General features: G+C 47.1%; 1 protein-coding gene across 3 annotated transcripts in view; it reads right to left on the bottom strand.

The window, feature by feature from the left end:
- Positions 1-19,310, bottom strand: part of LOC118675455 (IQCJ-SCHIP1 readthrough transcript protein) — a 511,967-nt gene that overhangs the window by 107,396 nt on the left and 385,261 nt on the right. The window contains exons 1-3 of one of the 3 annotated variants that reach the window (XM_036348277.1): positions 9,396-9,610; positions 8,492-9,196; positions 5,910-5,990 (exon numbers count right to left, since the gene is read on the bottom strand). In XM_036348277.1, the coding sequence (XP_036204170.1) occupies positions 5,910-5,990; positions 8,492-9,178 (768 nt within the window). In that variant the 5' untranslated portion in view covers positions 9,179-9,196; positions 9,396-9,610. Of the gene's footprint in view, positions 1-5,909; positions 5,991-8,491; positions 9,197-9,395; positions 9,611-19,310 lie in introns of those variants that run through there. The other 2 variants (XM_036348275.1, XM_036348276.1) reach the window with 2 other exon arrangements.

Genomic DNA, 19,310 nt, shown 5'->3' on the forward strand with positions numbered 1-19,310 from the left:
GATGGAGACTGTTGTATGGGCTGTTTCTGAACTCCACAAACACCTTTCTCATCTTCCTAATCTTCTTGGTTTTGGGGGTATAATAAAACATTCACTCGCAATTCTGTCTAGATATGTTTCCACTTCAGGGTGAACAACAGGGAGATCTTTCCTCCTCTGTCTTTCTGAATCCAGCACCCCCGCATGGCCCTGGCAGTCAATGGACAGACTTTGTAAATGGCAGTGATGTGCAGAGAGGTACCTGAACCCTCGCTGCTGCCTTCTCTGCCTCCTACAATTCAGGTGGCTCCTTGCAAAGTTCTCAAGAGCCATCACTGGTCATCCCTTGGCCCCGTGTCAGGAGAGGACTATGCGTTGCCCGGAGCTAGAAAGCAGGGTGGGCAGCCAGGAAAAGCTGTTTACAAGTGGGGAAGGAGCAAAGACAGAAAGAAAACCTGCCATCCCGGAGAGAGCACTGTTCTGTTGGTGGAAATACACACAGTGATGGGCTGACATCTGAATGGGAGAAAGCAAGTTTATAAATGCAGGACAATGGGTTTAAAAAAGAAAATGAGAAACAACACATTGAAATACTGCTCTACCAAGGGATAAAAATTAGAATACACTTCTAGATTTGAAAATCTTAAATGAGACTGGATCTGTCCTACAAATTAAGTTTTGAAACACTTATTTTAAGAAGTGTGGCATTAGCTGAAGAAGGGCAAGCTCATGAAAAGTGGGAATAGTGAGCCAGGGGACATGAGGCTGGGCCAGGCCTGGGCTGAGAAAGTTGGGTGAAGTTCAACCTTCACAGACCTGTCTCCTCCTTTGAAAATGGTGAGGAGGGTTGGATGAGATCACCTCTCTGATCCTTCCTATCTTTAAAATCCTATTACTTTACTACTAAAAATGCTCAATTTCATAATTGACTCTTGAATTTCTATTAAAGTTGTGTGCAAAATCATCTCCCAGCCACTGGCAGTATAAAGCATCATAAAGCAGTATCTGTCCTAACAGCTCAAGGGGAATAAAGCAGCTAAAGAAAAGCATTTGCAAAAGCCCTTTTTGTTAAAATACTTAGGACTGAATTTCAAATGTAAGAAAATAAAACCATTCATGTCTTTAGGGGCAAAGGTCCAGGAGTAAAAACAAATTTCTGTTTTAAAATGCAAATGTAATGCTACAGATGCGCTTTTAAGAAAGGACCTAGAATTACTATTATTAGCACTAATAAGCAATTTCAGAGAGTAGCAGTTTCTAGTAAATTTTAAAACTAGCCCTGACCGGTTTGGCTCAGTGGATGGAGCATCGGCCTGCGGACTGAAAGGTCCCAGGTTCGATTCCGGTTAAGGGCATGTACCTTGGTTGCGGGCACATCCCTAGTAGGGGGTGTGCAGGAGGCAGCTGATCGATGTTTCTCTCTCATCAATGTTTCTGACTCTCTATCCTTCTCCCTTCCTCTCTTTAAGGAATCAATAAAATATATTTAAAAAAACAAAACAAAAAAAAAACCCAAAAAACTAAAGGGTGTTATAAAATAGGTTAACTAACCAGGTATTCATCCGATGTCTATTCCTCAGTGAACACCTGAGCCTATATTATGTATGTCTTTATGGAGAAGAGGGTAGATAAGAGACCAAGAATATAAGACAATGCCGCTAAAAGAGCCTGGAACCAGAGCCAGAAGTTGACAGGTTTAGCTGAGTCTTGCCAGACATGAATGAGACTTCAGGCAAATCCCTGAACCTCACTGGGCCTCGGTTTTCTCATCTCTAAAATGGAAATGCTTTGTTCAATTTCCAGATGTCATGAGGAGCAAATGTGATAATGAACATGAAAATACTCAAAACTAGGAAGCCTTTTAAAAACCTAAGTGTGAGGAAGGGGTACACAGTGGAACACAAGTTCAGAAGAGGTTGTTCAGGCGGAGATGATCAGATTCAGCTTTCCCCAAAGAGGTGGGGCTCTGCATCAGAGCAGGCCCTGGAGTAGCAAATGCCAGGTGGTGTGATGGGCAGTATCAGCAGCGCCTGGACCTTCGACTTAGCAAAGGGCTCATGCTGGGAATTCCCCAGAGTGAAAAAGCAGTGCCAGGTCAAAGGCCCGGGAGTTACAAATGCAGGCAGAGCCAGGAAGCATGGAGGACGGTGAACAATGTCAGTGGTGAGATGTTCAAAGAGCTCAGAGAATATGTGATGAGAATATCTATGTCCACTTTTCAGATATGCACCCTGAAAACTTTCCTTAAGATGTTTTAAAGGACCACTATGTGTACACCAATTGGTAGGCAAAGATTTCATTGAATCTAACTACAACATTTCCAAAGGCTGTTCCACCATAGGGTGAATCATCTGATGGTAGCTTAAATACACACGCAGCCCCAGAACTGTGGTTTACCTGCAACCTATTTTTAAACCCAATCATATTTCTTTAAAGTCTTGAGTACATGCAAATGGATACAGCAACCTTTGTAGCTCTTCAGCAAAAAGCAACGTAAATTAGAAAAGCAGGCAAAGATGGCACTCAACATTCCAAGGAAAAAGGTCAAAGCACACAATACACTTAGCCCTGGTAATTTCTGGTCATGGTTAAAAAACCAAAATGAGTTTACCAGTCATGTAATGCTCTCTAGCCAACAGAAATAAGTGTTAACTGCACACCACACAGAATGTTTTCACTGCTGTGTCCCTGGCTGCCGAATCACATCACTTATTAAAGTTATAAACTTTACTATATTTTGTAGAAGTAATAAAGGCCTCTTAACTCAGTCTATAAAAATGGGAATTCATGGGATTTAAATATAGCCCAAGTAACTGAGGAAACAAATATTTAGCCATTCAAGCTTCTGTAGTGGTGTCATTGACGGGGAGGGAGTAAGTGGGCGTAATTCTCACAGAATAATACATTGAAAATAACCTGTAATTAGTACCATTCTAGGAAGAAATGTAGGTAATTTAAAGTTTGCTACTAGTTAATAGTACAAACAAATAAAAAGACAAATTATTTTCAAGTACTTTGGAAATAACTTCATCAGGAGAATTTGCTTTCAATTAACATGCCAATTAAAATTTTTCTTATTTTCTCATTAAACAGGGGGAAATGCACCTGTCGCCGGCACTAAAATATAATAAAAGTGGAATTAAAATGTGTTAGTTGGGTCTACAACTAGAACTTTTCTCTAATTTAAAAACGAGTCCTTTACTTTTTGAACAATAGGTGTAATGACTTGGGCTGAATGTAAGAGGTGGTCCAGGTGCTTTCTCATTCTTTTAAGAGAGAGGGTGGCAGTCACCCCAGTCACCCGAAAAGCGATGTCCTGCAGGGCCCAGGGACCCAGATGGAATACAGCAACCAGGGGGAGAGAAAGCCAAGGTTAGAGCGACTGTACTCAGAATCATGGCGATGGCGATGTGAAATGGTGCAACTTTTTTGGAAAACAGGCAACTTCTTAAACACACCTACCATATGTGACCAGAAGAACTAGTGATGACCTAGTGGTCTTTAGATACACACTTACCATATGACCCAGCCATTCTACTCTCAGATATTTACCCAAGAGAAAGGAAAGACTATGTCTCTACAAAGACTTGTATGTGAATGTTCAAAGCACTTTTATTTGTAATAGACAAAAACTAGAAACAGCTCAAATGCCCATCAACAGAGGAATAGGGTATATCCATAAAACGGAGCACTACTTAACAACAGAAAGCAGTGAGCTATAAACATGCACAGTAATAGGGATGAATCACAAAACAATTACACACTGAGTGAAAGAAGCCCAACGAAAACTTAGTATGTATTATATGATTCCACTTACATTCACTTTAGAAAATGCAAGCTAATCTAGTGATGGAAATGAGACCAGTGGCTGCTGAAAGGGCGAGTCATCGCGGGGCCTACGTGGGCCGGCCACCGGGCCCCATGAGGCACAGCCTGACCACACTGCTGGCGGCCTCGGGCGCCGGACTCCCCAGCCCACGGCGGGAGCCAGGAGCAGGCCACCCGCCCGCCTCCCCCAGACTGGACCCACGCAGCGGCGGCGGCGGGGCGGGGCGTGTGCCCTTGCCGGAGGAGATGGAGGAGGAGGTGATCACTGGCGCCCCCGGGGACGAGACGGAGGATGTGGACTTCCTGTCTGGGATGGAACTGGTCAATCTGCTGGACCTCCGGCAACCGGACTGGCCCCTGGAGCCTGGGCTCAGCTCGCCCTTGGGGGGGCGAGGACTGCGCCCTCCATCTTGCCCTGGGTCCTCCATTTTTGGGGAGAGCCATGTGCTCGGTGGGGGCTTCTTCCCGGAGGCCCAGGCCTCTGCCCAGGATTTCTCTGGACTAACCAATGATAATCAAGGGAAGTGCACGCCATCAATATGACCACATCCTGTGTAACAAGACCCGACTCACACCTGGCCAATCGGCGGGGCCCACAGTCCCCTCCCCTGCCCTTACTATAAAGCCCACAATCCCATCAGGCCTCGCTCTCTCACGGCCACTGGGCTTACCGTTGTTGCATCGGTGAGTGTGGTCGGGGAGCCGAACTAGTTCGAAATGAAGGACTCTTTGCTTTTGCATCGGACTTGCTGGCTCCCTGATGGGCATTTTGGGAACCTTGAAATCTGGGCACAACAGCTGCCAAGAGACAGGACTGGGGGAATTACAAAGGGGCACAAGGGTACTTTTGGAGGTGAGAAACTATGTTCATTGTCTTGATTTTAGTGATGGTTTCACAGGCATACACATATGTCAAAACTCATCAGATTGTACACTTCAAATATGTGCAGTTGATTATATAGTGGGGCCTTGACTTACGAGTTTAATTCGTTCCGTGACGGAGCTCGTAACTCAAATTACTTGTATGTCAAATCAAAAAGTGAATGAGTGAGACACGTGAGGCTGGGCTGACAGTTGTGGTGTTCACTGCGCCAACTAGCGGTGGGGTATCTGAAGCTGGCTGGTAACCGAATTTTAGCTCGCAGCTCAAAGCAAAAAATCGGCCGAGAGGTGGTTAGTCAGGACACTCGTAAGTCAGGGCCCCACTGTATGTCAATTTGACCTGAGTAGAGAGGAGAGGAGGGGGATGGGGAGGGGGAGGGGAGGCGGAAGGGAGGGGAGGGGAGAAGGAGGGGAGGGGGAGGGGAGGGGGAGGGGGGAGGGGGAGGAGGGAGGAGAGAGAAGTTGGAGAAAAATGTGAGTTTCCAGAGACAGAACAGGTTAAACATGGAGGCCCACAGACCCTGAAAGAGAGAAAACGGCATGGAAAGATCAAGGAGAGAGAGGAGAAACTGTACTCCATTTAAGAAAAGCAGTCCAGGGAGGCACTGGGCACCCCCACAGCACTTGGTGATGTGTGCAGTAGCCCCCTGAGTTAGCAGGGGGTGATATGTGACAAATTGAGGTCCTGGAGAAGCAGGAGTAAGAGAAAGTCCTGGTTTCCCTCAGGATCATCCAAGTCAGTCCACCAGAATCAGAGCAGGCAGGGAGATGAGAATGTAGGATGAATACAAACATTTGGGAGCCCGACTCCCTTAAACTCGCCTCCCTGGTTCTAAATCTGACAGCAAAAGCACCAACACCCAGTAACCTTCTTTACTCCTTAACTGTGTGACAATTGCCCTTGAGCATTTACACACCTGAGAGAACTGAGGCCCAGGGTCATTTAGTGATTTCTCCAACGGCCTCAGTTTTCTCAATTGTAAAATGAGAGGGGTGGTTTAGCTCTGTGGTGTGTGGGTCATATAAGTCCTTCCTTCCTTCCTTCATTCATTTGATCTTTCAGAGCGTACCAGGCACTGTCCCAGATAGGCAAGACCCCTGCACTCCAATGGACTCCAGAGAGACTAAAAATGAAGGAGAACTAGATAAGGTAATGTCAGGTAGTGATAAGCCCTAAGAAAATACACCAGGCATGCCTAAGTGGGGGTGGAGTGCTTTACTTTAGGGAGTGTGGTCAGGACAGCAGCTCCGAGAAGGTCAGAGTTGAACAGAGTCAGGAATGATGAGAAGGAACCAGCCACCTGATTCCAAAAGAGAATGGGCAATAAACTTATGTGGTTCTCTTCACAGGTGAAAAGAAACCTACACTCTCTTTCTCATGTATACCCGCTCCACCCAGTAACACAGAGAAATTCCATTTACACACAACTTTTTAAAGAGTAGCTACAATATCATTTATTAGAACAACCCCTTCAAGATGGGCATTCTCTTCTACCTAACTCCTTCATTATTTCTAAGTTTCCATCCTAATGGTTATAAATTTTCCCACTTCTTCCAGGCAGAAGTAAATAGGATTTAAATCAGTGTCATGATAACGATGCATAGTAAGAAAGAAATCCTACACTGTGACCCAGTGTATACATAAAAATGAAACAAAAGTTTTAAAAAGCCAAGCTAACCACGAGCAAGGCATTATTGTACATTCTATTATATTTCATTTTTCTTAAGTGATAAGGTGACTTCAAAGGTAATTCACACTTTGAAAAACACTATGCTAAACTAACATTAGCTAGTAATTTTGTTCAAAGACAAACAGGAACATGAAAATTTCAATATTGAACAACCTCAAAGGCCACCTCCCCTCCCCCTTACTTCTGTACCCATACTTGCTTTAAGGCAATGGAACCCAAATTTCTCTGTGACTTGTGGAGAAAAAACCCAGAAGGGACATTTTTTAGGAGGGTTGGGGAGTGGGGTGGGGGAAGGAGAGGATCCCCAATATACAAACTGTTCATTAGGTGAGGACATAACCTTTGGCTTGCAAGATTGCCCAAGAAGGAAATATTCACAAAGTCTTCACAGAAACTTTGTGTGTGTGTGTGTGTGTGTGTGTGTGTGTGTGTGTGTGCTGGTAGAGGGGAAGCTGTCAGCAAACCATTAAATTGTAAGTGCCCAGAGGCTTGGCTGCCTCCCTTCACCACAATCCCAGTTCCACGTGGACAGATGTGTAACTGTAGCACTGAGAATCATACTTCAAATTTAGTACATAACACAAGGGGTGCTCAATAACATGTTGTCTAATAACTTTTGAATAATGGAGCTCATTGTCACCATCGAATCCTAACTTCACATGTATACCCAGTTATCACATTCTCCTGGAATATATAAACGTCACGCAATCCTAAAGAAAACTTATTTATCTTCAAGTCATTGTTTAAGTCCAGAGAGCTTAATGAGGTATTTTTTTTCTCAAGCACCAAGCAGGAAAAGGTTGTTTTCTATTGCAAGGTACAAGGAGCTACACCGGCTATAATAGAAAGATTCCACATCTGCTAGTGGCCAGGGTAAACCTGGGATTAAAAGGAGTGTGTTAATTTAATAGGTAATTTCTCAGGGGATACTAACCAGTGGGCTCTGTCAGCGAAGGGCTCTCTCTGATGGAAATCGTGCCAATTTCTCTGTGAAACGCAGTTACCACCCTCACCCCTGAAGTCAGAAGTGCATGCACCCAATTTCCAGTAGCCCCAGGGCCCTGGAGCCGGAAAATTACACCTGCAAGCCAGCACTTTTCCCACACTGCCGCACAGCTGCCACGCACAGAAAGCAGCTCATTTCAACGGTGCCCTTCAGCCCCACTTAGGGACATCATTAATGATTTCAAATTACAACTGTTGCTGTCTCTCCAAACAGTGATGAATAGGGGAGCTACATTCATAATGCTTTCTTTTACATCATGTATCTGCTCTCCTCTCAGGGGCACAAAAGATGTTGAGGCAAGTCCGAACCTGCCAGAGCGTCTTTTAGATGCAGCCCTCCTGCCCTCCTGCCTTCCCTCCCTCTGCCCCACTCCAGCACCCCTCCCCCTCTGGATTTCCAGCTTGGAGGCAGTGACCTCCGGTGAGGAAGTGTAAGCGGCTCCTTATTAAAGCAAGGAGAATTCATCAGAGTCAGGGGACAGAGGCTCAAACGCCTCCCGCATCCTAGCAGATCGATTCACCCGGCTCCCCCAGGTCAACAACAGGCCGGGGTTTCAGAAAGGGAGCGTCTTAGAGGAGGGCGGCCACCCTTTCAAATACTGGAGCATCCGCTTAAACGCGAGATGGAACCCACCGCGCCGCCAGACCAGAGGTGTGGGCAGGCGCGTGTGTGCGTGAGCACAGGGACAGCCTGCCTATGGGCGAGACATCAGTGGCCACGCAGGGCGACCCACCACGGTTGACAAAGCCACGGCGATTACGACTTCAAATATCACCCGCAGGCACCGGCTGCGGTGCCCAAATCTCCCCGGATTTATTTTCAGACAAGTGACTCACAACCTCGTCTCCCTAAGTAATTCCATTAAAATGAGTCGCCAGTTCCACTAACGCGACTTTCCGCTGCTCTCCGGCTGCCCCTCCCTCCACTCCGCCTATCCAGCAAACCCAAACGGTTCGCAGACTGAGCCACGGTACCCCAGGGGAGCAGAGGTCAGGCTCTCCCGCCCGGGCCCCCAGCCTCAGGGAGGGATGAATGGGGCCGCCGGCTGGCGGGAGGGCGCGTGCGGGCCGTGTGCGCGCGTGGGCACGCACCCCGGCCAACTTACTGAGGTTGAGTTGGTCCTCCCCTGGCCCTGGTTCCGCACCTCCTGCTCCCGGAACTGCAGTCCAGCCAGATGCTTCTCCAGCGCCTCCCAGTCCATTGGGGGCATCGGGGGCTCCTCTGGGACGCACGTTCCGCTGTCCGTGGGCTGAAGGCAGAGGCCCCCCGCCGCCGGGCCCCGGCCGCCGCGCAGGCCCCCCGCCAGCTGGGGCTTCTGGACCGCCCGGCGGGGGACTCGAGCGCCGCTGGGCCAGCCGGGCAGCACCACGTTGCCATTGTGCCTGAGGTCCTGGGGGTCGTGCGGGTGGAGGTTGCCGTTGGGCAGGGGGGGAGGCATGGCGGTGGTGGCTCCTTTCCCCCCGCCGCCGCCGCCGCCGCTGCGGGTCCTGGCGCTCACGTCCCCCGGCTCCCGGGCGGGACAGCGGTCATCCCGGTACCCTCGTCCGTCGCGCTCGTCCTCCTCTTCCTCCTCCTCCCCGTCCTCCTCCGGCGCCCACTCATCAATCACCTTCTTCTGGTAACCCGGGAAGGGCTCCTCATAGTCCTCCAGGGCAGACACCAAGTCCAGGCTGCCCCCCGGCGACGACGAGGATTTGCACTCGGAGCAAGGGGTCACTTTGGTGGAGTTGGACTGCGAACTGGCGCGGCTGCTGCTGCTGCTGCTGCTGCCGGCGTCACTGCCTAGATCCATCCCATCCTCTCGGTAATCCTGGGGGGAGGAGGCAGAGAGAGTGAGCTGCCGGGTCGAGCGCGCTCCGGCCGCCCGCCGCCCGCCGCAGACGCCCCGGCCCGGCGCGCTGCGCCCGTCTGGCGGGAGGTGCGCCCCGCCGGAGGCCTGGGGGCGGGAGCCGGCACCAGCCTGCGGCATCCCTCCCCTGACACAGCCGGACTTCCTCCGGGGAACTAACCCTCCGATCAGCAAAGGGGGTGCCCAGCCACCGGCGCGCACACTTTCCGTAAGAGGGGCCGCGGGGCGCGCGTGGACTTTGTTTTAACCATTTTGCGCCAGGCGCGCCCCGGCACCCCGCCCCGAGGATTCTCGGGGAAGGAGACACTTTCCCAGAGAATTAGAATTCCCTGGGGGTGGGGACTGAGAAGGAGGTGGGCGGATACTAAATTCGCACCTCGCTCTCCGGGCGGAGGCCCCCGCCCACCCGGCCCCGCCCCGCCCCGCCCCGCTGGGCGGTGGGCGACCTGACTCCGCGCTCCGGCTGAGCTTTACTTTCTAAGGAGCCGCGGCAGCTCGGAGGTCTGACTCCCGCCTCCGCACCTCCCCGCCTCCCCGGCTGGCCCCTCCTCCGCTCGCCGGAAGACTCGGGGGGTAGGTGGGCGCTCTGGGCTCCCGCCGAACCCGGCGGCTCCCACCGCCCCCTAGGGTGTGCCGGCCGGGGCGCGGCCGCCGTCGCTGCAGGCGCCGCCGCCGCCGCCCTGGGAGGAAGGACGCGCCCTCCCGGCGGCGAGCCGGTCCCGCCGACCGAGCATGCCCAGAGGATGCCGGGCGCGGCGCAGTCCGCTCTCCCGGTTTTCGCGGCGGCAGACGAGCGGGAGGCCGGTTGCGGATGGGGTTGGAGAGGCCGGGCAAAGGCCGAAGGAAGGGGACCCGGGGTATTGGGGGCGCAGAGCCGGCCCATTAGAAGGGGCGGTGCCCTGGAAAGGGTGGTGAATTTTAATCCCCAGACACTCCCGCGTTTCCTGGGCGCGTCCCAAGCTCTCTCTGCGGGGCTGGTTACCCCGCCTAAGCCTCCGGAGACCCCAAAGCGCGGGCTCGACGCCTCCTAACCCACGCGGAAGTCCCCCGAGGGACCCCGCGAAGGACCTCCCTCCCCCACTCGCGCACATACACAAGCCCGTGTGGGAGCCCGAGTGACGTGTGAGCGGTGGTCAGGCACCATCATTTCCCTCCCACCTTCCTACACGCTTCCTCTCCACCACTCAGCTCCTCCAGTCGCCCAGCCGCCTCCCCTTCCAAGTTCAGGCTGTGGGTGGGACCTGTTGCTTTAGCTTAGTTTCCTTCCCTCCAGGCTGCACGCTGAGGATGACGACCTCGGAGAGGTGTGTGTATGGGGAATACAGGCGTCAGTGTGAGATGGGACTGATACCAGGCACGGAGGTGGGGAATCTGTTCGGGTGAGCCTCCAAAGCCCCCTTTGGCCACCTCCAATCAAGGGGACATTAAAGGAGGAGAAGAGAGGATATCCAGTGACCTGCTTCTGGCACATTTGATGGTTTGCTTCTTTCAATTTTTAGGAAACTGACTCCAAGAACACTATGCTGGGGTTTTCAACTAGATGAAGGGGGGATCCTTTCACCGTGTACACGTACATACAAATCACCATGGTGTACACTTTAAATATCTTACAATTTTATGGGGGTGGGGGTTAAAAAGGGAAACAGCACTTAATTTCACAATGGATTGAGGAAAACCAGTTAGTTTCCTTAAACTTCCAGATTTGGTCCTTATGCTTATTATCCCCAGTTACTTGTAGCCTAGACCAGGCCACTGCCCTGGCTTGGCACAGTCCAGATGCCAGGCAGAGGACCAGGGGCATGCTTAGGATTCTTCAGTAGGGAGTGGCTGCCATTTCTTCAGGGTCCTAATATGGCCTGGGGGCAGAGACCCTGTGTTTAAGTGAGACTCTTTCCTCTCCTAGGTAGGCCTGAGCCAGGGAAGATAAGCTAATCTTCAGACTTTTCTGGAAACAGCAATCTTATGAATAACAGGAAAGGGGGCCTTGTGTTCTGGAGCTCTTTACAGGACCTATTATAACTTAGAATGTCTTTTACGGTAAGATCTGTAAAGAGCCTGCCTGGTGCTCCAAATATGGTTTGCTGCAGAGCCCTGGGTCGGCTGGCTGCCTGCTGTGGGATGGAGGTGGCCCTATGAGTGTTCAGAGATGCGGATAGAAAGCATTTTGTGCTGGGAACCAGATAGCTGCTTTTCAAGTCACCATGTCACTTGGCAAGGCTTAGGTCAGAACAAGCTCCCTGCTCGGTGGCAGGACACAGGTAGACAGAGACGTATTGATTAACGGTGGCAATAAGAGAGACTTGTGGCCTCCGTGCAATTTTCAGACATTGGGATCTCCTCAGCCATTCACCCAGTCTTCTGGGCTTCAGCTCGTCCCTCTGCTGCCCAGATGGTCTGTGTTTGGGGAATGCGAAATAAGGCCTTAAGAAAACTTTTGGCAAGGTAAACTCACTGCCAAAAATGCATGGCATTTTGAAGCCATCTATGAACATCTTTGAATTACCTGTCCTTTTAAATTAGTTTTTGACCAGATATTCTGGATCAGATGGGAAACTACTAGGTTTCCGTTCTTCTTTTCCCTTCATGCAAGGTGCCTGGCTAGCCCCGTCTCCATTCTGTTTCCAGCTTTCCATCGCCTGCCAAGAACCATCCCACTTTGGAACAGGAAGGCCTGCCAACTCCTAGGCCAGCAACAGTCGACAGATATGTCCAGCAGGATGGAGAGATGATTTGCCAAGTGATTGGAAGGTCCTGTCTTCCTGTTTACAGAAAGTCTCCTCAAGTTAGGGGCTTGGAGCTTACAGACTTAGATTTGTCCCCAGCAACCTTTGTAAATTAAACACCAGAGACGTGAGTAAAGTGAGAGCCATCCCAGATCAGCACCTTCCTCCATCGATCACCAAGTCCTGTCCCTCTCAAATACCCACTGTCCCCACCCTGGTCTAGTTTCCCAACAATCTTCACCCATTCTCCTCTAGCAGTCAGAGTGGCCTTTCTCAAATGCAAATATGAGCAAGTCTCTCTCAGGCTTCATTATCACCCCCCCCTCCATCCCCCCAACCACCACCACTACCAATCAGGACTCCTCATTCCCCTTAAAGGAACTGCTCCCCCCTCCCCAACTTCTTTTGGAAAATTTCTATTCATCTTTTAAGTCTATCTCAGGTAAAATGTCACTTTCTCTTGGAAGGCTTCCCTGATTCTCTATACCTGCCTGGAGGGGTCAGGTGACCTTCCCAAGCTTCCACGACACACTGCACTTATCACACACGCTATATGGAGGTTGCTGTTTAACTGCTTATCTTTTCTACTACTCAAGAAATCCATTTTATATCAAGACCCAGCCCACACATACATATAAAAACATATGTAACTGAAAAAAGTTTTATAAACTCTTATTTTGTCAAATCCTATCCTACTTCATTTAAAACAAAATCTAGGCACACTTTATTACATTGATTTTATAACCCTTAAATGGGTCAGGGCTCCTAGTGTTAGAAAATACTCTGAATTCTATGAAAAGTGTTGCCATTTCTATCTTGTTCATGGTAACTGGAGTGGAATAGGAGCTTCATCAATAGTGGTTGCTAGAATTATTAATCATATCAACATTCAATTCCTTTCATCCTCAAAAATCCTATGAAGAAACTCTCTTCCCCATTTATAGGTGAGGATGCTGAAGACAGTGAGGTTAAGTCACTTGCTTAATGTACAAAAGCTGAAAAGCCAGGGGGCAGAGTCAGGCTTTGAACCTGGGTAGTTTGGCTTCATCATCCTTGCTCTTAGTCACTCAGCTAAAATTCAGTATCCCTTGGCCCAGAGGCATATGGACGAATTTACCCGGCAAAAATACGAGAGGGGTCTCCTTGCAGCAACCTCAAACTCCTTCCGCCTCCTGTCCTGCAGCGGCTCCTCGGGCAGCCGTTGTGTCTATGCAGAGAGGAAGGCAGCTGGCAAGAGCAGCTGTTCTCTTCTGCTCACATGTGCTCGACCTCCTCAGCTGTCAACAAGTTCAGTATTCAGCAAGTTGGGAGATTTCATTGTGCAGAGAGTACAGACGGCTCAGAAAATGGAACTCCCCATTGCTCTGAACTACATGCCTTTAGTTCCCTTCAGAACAAATCCTTGAAGAAGATAGTCACCGTGAGATTGGGTTGTTCAGTTTTGTCCTGGATGGGAAACTGCAGCAATACTCAAAGGGTAGGGGTGAGGGCACACTCCTCAGAGGTCAGTGCTATTTTCAGGATTTTGATCTGTAAAGACAACACTGGAGAAAAGACCTGATTGAAATACTTAAATATTAAGGAGAATAAATAGGTTGGAAACAGATGTATTTGAAAATTCCCAAATTCTAAAGTTACTAGCCCTAATGCTAAACTTCTCTAAGTTTTGGCATTTAGAGTAACAAAGCAATGGCTGGCAAGGGGGTTTGTATTTCGTCTTTATTACATGAATTGCATGCAAATCACATGCAGTACACAGATGCTCTCCTATTTCATCACCTGAATGTAACTATGTGAGACTTTTTAAGCACTGTGGGCAAAGAGTCCTGGGTGTAGAACATCTGGGCTTAGTGCCCTGCCCTGTCTCTAACCAGCTTTGTGACCTCAGTTTCCTCATGAAGGAGGCTGAACTGCATGATCATGGTGCTAAGCAAATAGTAAGAATACATTGAATGAAAGACTGAATGAATGAACGAACTAACGGCTTCTTCCAGCTTAAAGACTCTTGGGATTTCATCCTAGACACTGGGATATCCTATATAATAAAAGCCCAGCGACTGAATGACGGAATGACCAGAACGACCGGTCGACCAGTCACTATGATGCATACTGACCACAGGGGGCAAACACTCAATGCAGGAGCTGCCCCCTGGTGGTCAGTATGCTCTCATAGTGGTGGGAGCGCCACTTGGCTGGCTGGGATGAGCTGCACTCCCACAGTGGGCCAATCTCCACAGGCCACACTTCCCACCAGTGTACAAATCCATGCATGGGGCCTCTAGTATAGTATAAAAGCATCTCTGAGTTTCATTGCCTTCCTTGTTAGGAGATACAAAGTTGATTCCTCCACTAACTAAAAACCAAGGTCCTTCTCCATTAGGTGGGTTGAATGCATAGTATTCCTTCTTTATTTATGTAGATCCGATGGGTTGATTTCAACGTATTAGTCTATATGTAGAGATACTTTGTAAATGAAAGAAAGAAAACAATTATATTTTAGGTGTACTAGTATATAGGATCCATCTTCAGAGCTATACTTTAATGAAAAGAAAACTTTTAAAAACATTAACATCTTAAATGTTTTGATTTTCTAGCAAACCATGAGATTGCATTTCTCTCCTATGTTTTCCTCAATAAAAATGAAATGGCAAAATCTAGGCAACCTCAGCCCATAAAAGATAGCTCCTATGACCTATTTTCTAAACCTGAAACCAGGACACTTGGCTTGACAAATACAGTGCTTGCAAAACCAGGTGAATGTCTCTTTGAAATGAAGATTACCCTGAAAATTCTGTAGGCACTGGTGAGTAAGGCAACTCTAACTGCAGCAAAGAGACAGTGTCTCTATCAGAGAAAAGCCACATAGAGGGTGTCAGTCAGGAACTCAGCATATAGCCACACAGAATGTGAACTGCACCACACATCCCTGCCAGGAGGGACAACCTGGCACCATTCGCATAGATATAATTTTGCATGAAGAACGCCCCCTGGAGTTGTGCGGTGCACAATCTGCCCAAAAGTCCACAGAGGCTCTATTGGCAATTCCATTGGTAGGAAGTTTGTTCCTATTGACAAGGTTGGAAGAGGAAGGGTGCTGTTCTTTTCCTAATAAAGTCAGACCTCAGATTGGATGGCACTGACAAAAATTCAACTTATCTACATTCTCCCAATCTTTCTTTTTCCAGAAGTTTTCTGTCATTGTATTCTACTTTCCTTAAGTTCCTAGCAATTCTTGGAAATGCAAGTCTATAAGCAACTCTGAATTTATTTTTTGAGCTTCACTGAAGGGTATGAATGACATAAAAGGACATTTAGGAAGAGCTGGGAAAGCTGGTAGATGCACGGCATGAGCTCAGGGAAGCATTACAAGTGATAAGTCCATGTGCACATCACCCCAGACAAGATGGGCTGCCTCAGAAATCATGTGCCTTATATTTGGATGTGTTAGGCTTGCCAAAGAGGACATTCTTGCAGGACACTAGGAAGTGAAAACTCTATTCTGGTCACTTGTTGACACAACTCTGGAAGCATTATAAAATCAGAAAATAGCTCTGGCATTGTCAGCGCAGTGCAAGCAGCAAACATGCATCTGGAAGTGAAGAGGGAGCAGCGCAGTGGACCAGGAGTGACCTTCCAAGGCTCTGACTCTGACGAGCTCTGTGTTTGTGGGCAAGACGGTCCCTGCAGGTCTTTGAACCACGAAAGGAGATTGACGTGAAATTGTCAGATGCCTCCAACCATCAGTTAGGGGAGGTAAATGCGTGACCGAGGCAGTGCTGGCAACAGGGACTTCCAGGGTGAGTCACTGAACAGCACAGCACAGCACAGAAGCATCCATATTAAAATTCAGAACAAAAAGCAGATTTATTCTCAGTTTATCCCTGGATCACCACTTGGACCTCTGCTCTCAGCTCTAGATCCCCCGAGTTCTAAGTCTGCATGAAAATGAGTTAGGGAGACCAACCATCTTGGCTTGTACAGGACAGTCCTGCTTTATTCCTGTTGTCCTGGCATAATTATTAATGGTGCCCTCCTTCACTTCCCAAAATGTCCCAGGCTACATGATAAATTATATTGTCACCCAAGGTAAAGGGGAACCATCAATGACTAAACACAAATATTTCCCAAATCTGCCCTTCAGATGGAGTTAAATAGGTTTGGTGTTTTATAGGTAGAAATTAATCTAAATAAGCTTCCAAAATTTCCCAACAGATACGGTTCAATAAAAACAGTATGTCATGAATTTAAGAAGCACAGAAAAATATACGAGAGTCTGTCAATTTGTGAACAATGTTCATCTTCACTAACAATCAAGGAAACACAATTTCAATAATAATGAGATAATGTTTTACCCATAAAACTGATTAAAAATTATTTAAAACTATAATACTCAGTGTCATGATGGGAGTGACCAAAGGAACACTCACATACTGCTGGTGGGTTTATACATTGGTCGATGCAAACTTTTTGGAATACAATGTGATAACATGTTTTATCACACGTGTTGATTCACGTGTGTCTCTGTAAAGTTTGTATCCCATGACCTGTTACTAATTCAACAAATGTATTGAGCCCCTACTACATGCCAGGCACCACAAGACATTGTGGTGAAAGAGACAAACACTATTGGCCCCAAATGGAACTTCAGTCCAGTGAAGAAACAGACATTTCAGGGGGAAATACAGGGTGGGGCAAAAGAAGGCTGACAGTTGTTCACACGGAAAATAATACAATAGTTAATAGATAATAATATAAGAATAAATGGCGTGTTTTGCGTACTCACAACTGTAAACCCACTTTTGCCCCACCCTGCAAAGAACAATTTAGATGACAATTTGTAGGAGGTACCCAGACAGTAGACTCAGGATGCTGAGAGCATGTAGGTAGTGTTGTGTTGGGGGAGGCATCTGGAAGAGAATTGATCTGCTGAGGAGGGGAGGAAGAGTGTTACGGGCAGAGGGAACATCTTGCACAAAGGTTTTGAGAAGGGAAGGAGCTGAGCAAGTTGAATAGCTGAAAGTGCACCACTAGTTTGGAGCAAGAGAGTAAGAGCCAAGGTGGCAAGAGGCGGGTTGCCATGAAGATATTTCTCCTAACAGCCACTTATGGGTTGTAAAAGCAGGTTGACATTTTTAGAAACGTTCTCCGTGGTGGAAACTTGCAAAGGGGACAGAAAAACAGAGCAGGACAGGAATGGAAACTGAGAGACCAATGAGGAAGCAAATATAGTAAGTAGCCCAGAAATGAAATGAATGTGGCTTAGGAGGGGCTGGGGAGATGGAGAGAGATAGAAACATTAAAGGTATATTTAAGTGGTAGAATCAACAGGCCCTGGTGACTGAATAGGTGGGGGTGGTGAGGGAGAGAGAGACATTACTGATGGTTTCCCGGTTGTATCATAAGCAACCTAGTTGAAGGTGGTGCCTCTTTACTGAACTGGGCAAAAAGGAGGGGTGGGGTTTGGTAGGGGAGCAGAAGGAGGGAAGATATGGGAACCTTTGGGGATATTTTCTATTTGAGATGCTGTGACACATACAAGTGGAGATGACGAGTAAGTATTTGGATGTGTAGGTCTGGAGCTTATGAAGAGAGATATGGGGGCTGGAGAGGTAAATATGGGCATCAGAGTACATAGATGGCATTTGAAATCTTGGGTATAATAGGCTCATCTGGAGACAAGTGTAAAGAGTAAGAAGGACAGGCCAAGTTTCTAGGTCTGAGGAATTCCGTCATTTAAAGATCTTGGAGAAGAAGAATGAGTTTGTAAGAAAGACAAGGAACAGAATGGGGGAGAGGATACTTAAGTCTTTTAAAAAAGCCTAGCCCAAGGACACAGAAAGGAAGATGGAGATTTATGCATAAAGATGCTCACTGTGGCATTTACAATAATGAAAAATTAGCTTCAACCTAAATGTCAAAAAATGGGAAGATGTTGAAATAAATTGTCTCATATTCATTCTGTGAAATAAATGCAGTCAAATGAGATGTTTTTGAAAATTATAACATTAAATGAATAAAAGAGGGTATACAATTATACATATAATGTGATCCACAATTTAAAAATTAAATGGCTATGCCTAGAAAAAGATGTAGCTAAATGTTAACAGTGCTTAACTACAGGTGGTATTTCAGGTGATTTTTTTTTTTTTACCTTTGTATCTAGTTGTGTTTTTTAATTTCTTTATAATAATCACAAAATAGGAGGTAATATATTTATGCAACAGGGAATAAATTACATATATTTATTTAACTTAAAATGAATGATTCTGAATTTGCTGAAGAATTCCATCAAAAATAATTGTTGGGATGAGTGAGAATTTATTTATATAAATTATTTAAGGTAGTCTTTCATAAAACAAATAATTTTATGGCTCCATAAATCACTTACTAATTTAAGTTTTTGAATATCAGATTTTTTTTAAAATATAGATTGAGCCCACACACTTCTGAAATAAAGTTTGGGGTTATAATGAACTAAGCCAGGGGTTGGCAAACTTTTTCTGTAAAGGGCTAAATAAAAAATATTTTCAGATTTGTGGGTCATACAGTCTCTAGCATAACGGTTTTTTGTTGTTTTTTTAAATTTTAAGCAAAAGTTTATAAATGTAAAAACTCTTAACTCTCAAGCCGGGTTGCAGTCTGGATTTGGCCTGCAGGCCTGTTTGCTGACTTCTGGGCTGGATGCATAAGAACAACACAGCTGCTTTCTCATTACAGCCTAACATAGCATTGGGGTTGTAGGAAGGCGAATCTTCAATTACTAAAGTCCTAGAACCAGATCTGGACCTGTTTGCAACAGGAAGCAGAATAAGTGGAAAAGTTCTAAACAACAAACTTTTTAAAAAAGTCTTATTTTTTAAATGGAAATTGATTTTATGCAAATATGTCAAGTTGATATCTTCACCCAAAAAGTAAAAGCTAAAAGAAAACGTATTTGTTTTCTTATTTCTTCGATATGTATTCTATATTAATCTTAGATTTTTGGTATTATGAGAGGAGTGTTGCTATTTACAAGAATCTATTCACACCCTAACTGGTTTGGCTCAGTGGGGATAGAGCATCGGCCTGTGGACTGAAGGGTTCCAGGTTTGATTCCGGTCAGGGTCACATGCCCAGGTTGCAGGCTCAATCCCCAGTAGGGGGCGTTCAGGAGGCAGCCAATCAATGATTCTCTCTCATCATTGATGTTTCTATTTCTCTCTCTTCCTCTCTGAAGTCAGTAATCTATACTAATAAAAGACTATGTGGTCATCACGCCCTCACACCCTCATGCCATAACAATCCATCATCAGGAGGCTGCGTGCGCAGGGAGCAGGTGCAGTTGGGTGGGGCGGGACCCCGGCTCCGGCCTA

This window comes from Myotis myotis, unplaced genomic scaffold (assembly GCF_014108235.1).
Source record: "Myotis myotis isolate mMyoMyo1 unplaced genomic scaffold, mMyoMyo1.p scaffold_m19_p_2, whole genome shotgun sequence".
NCBI classification, from domain to species: Eukaryota; Metazoa; Chordata; class Mammalia; order Chiroptera; family Vespertilionidae; genus Myotis; species Myotis myotis.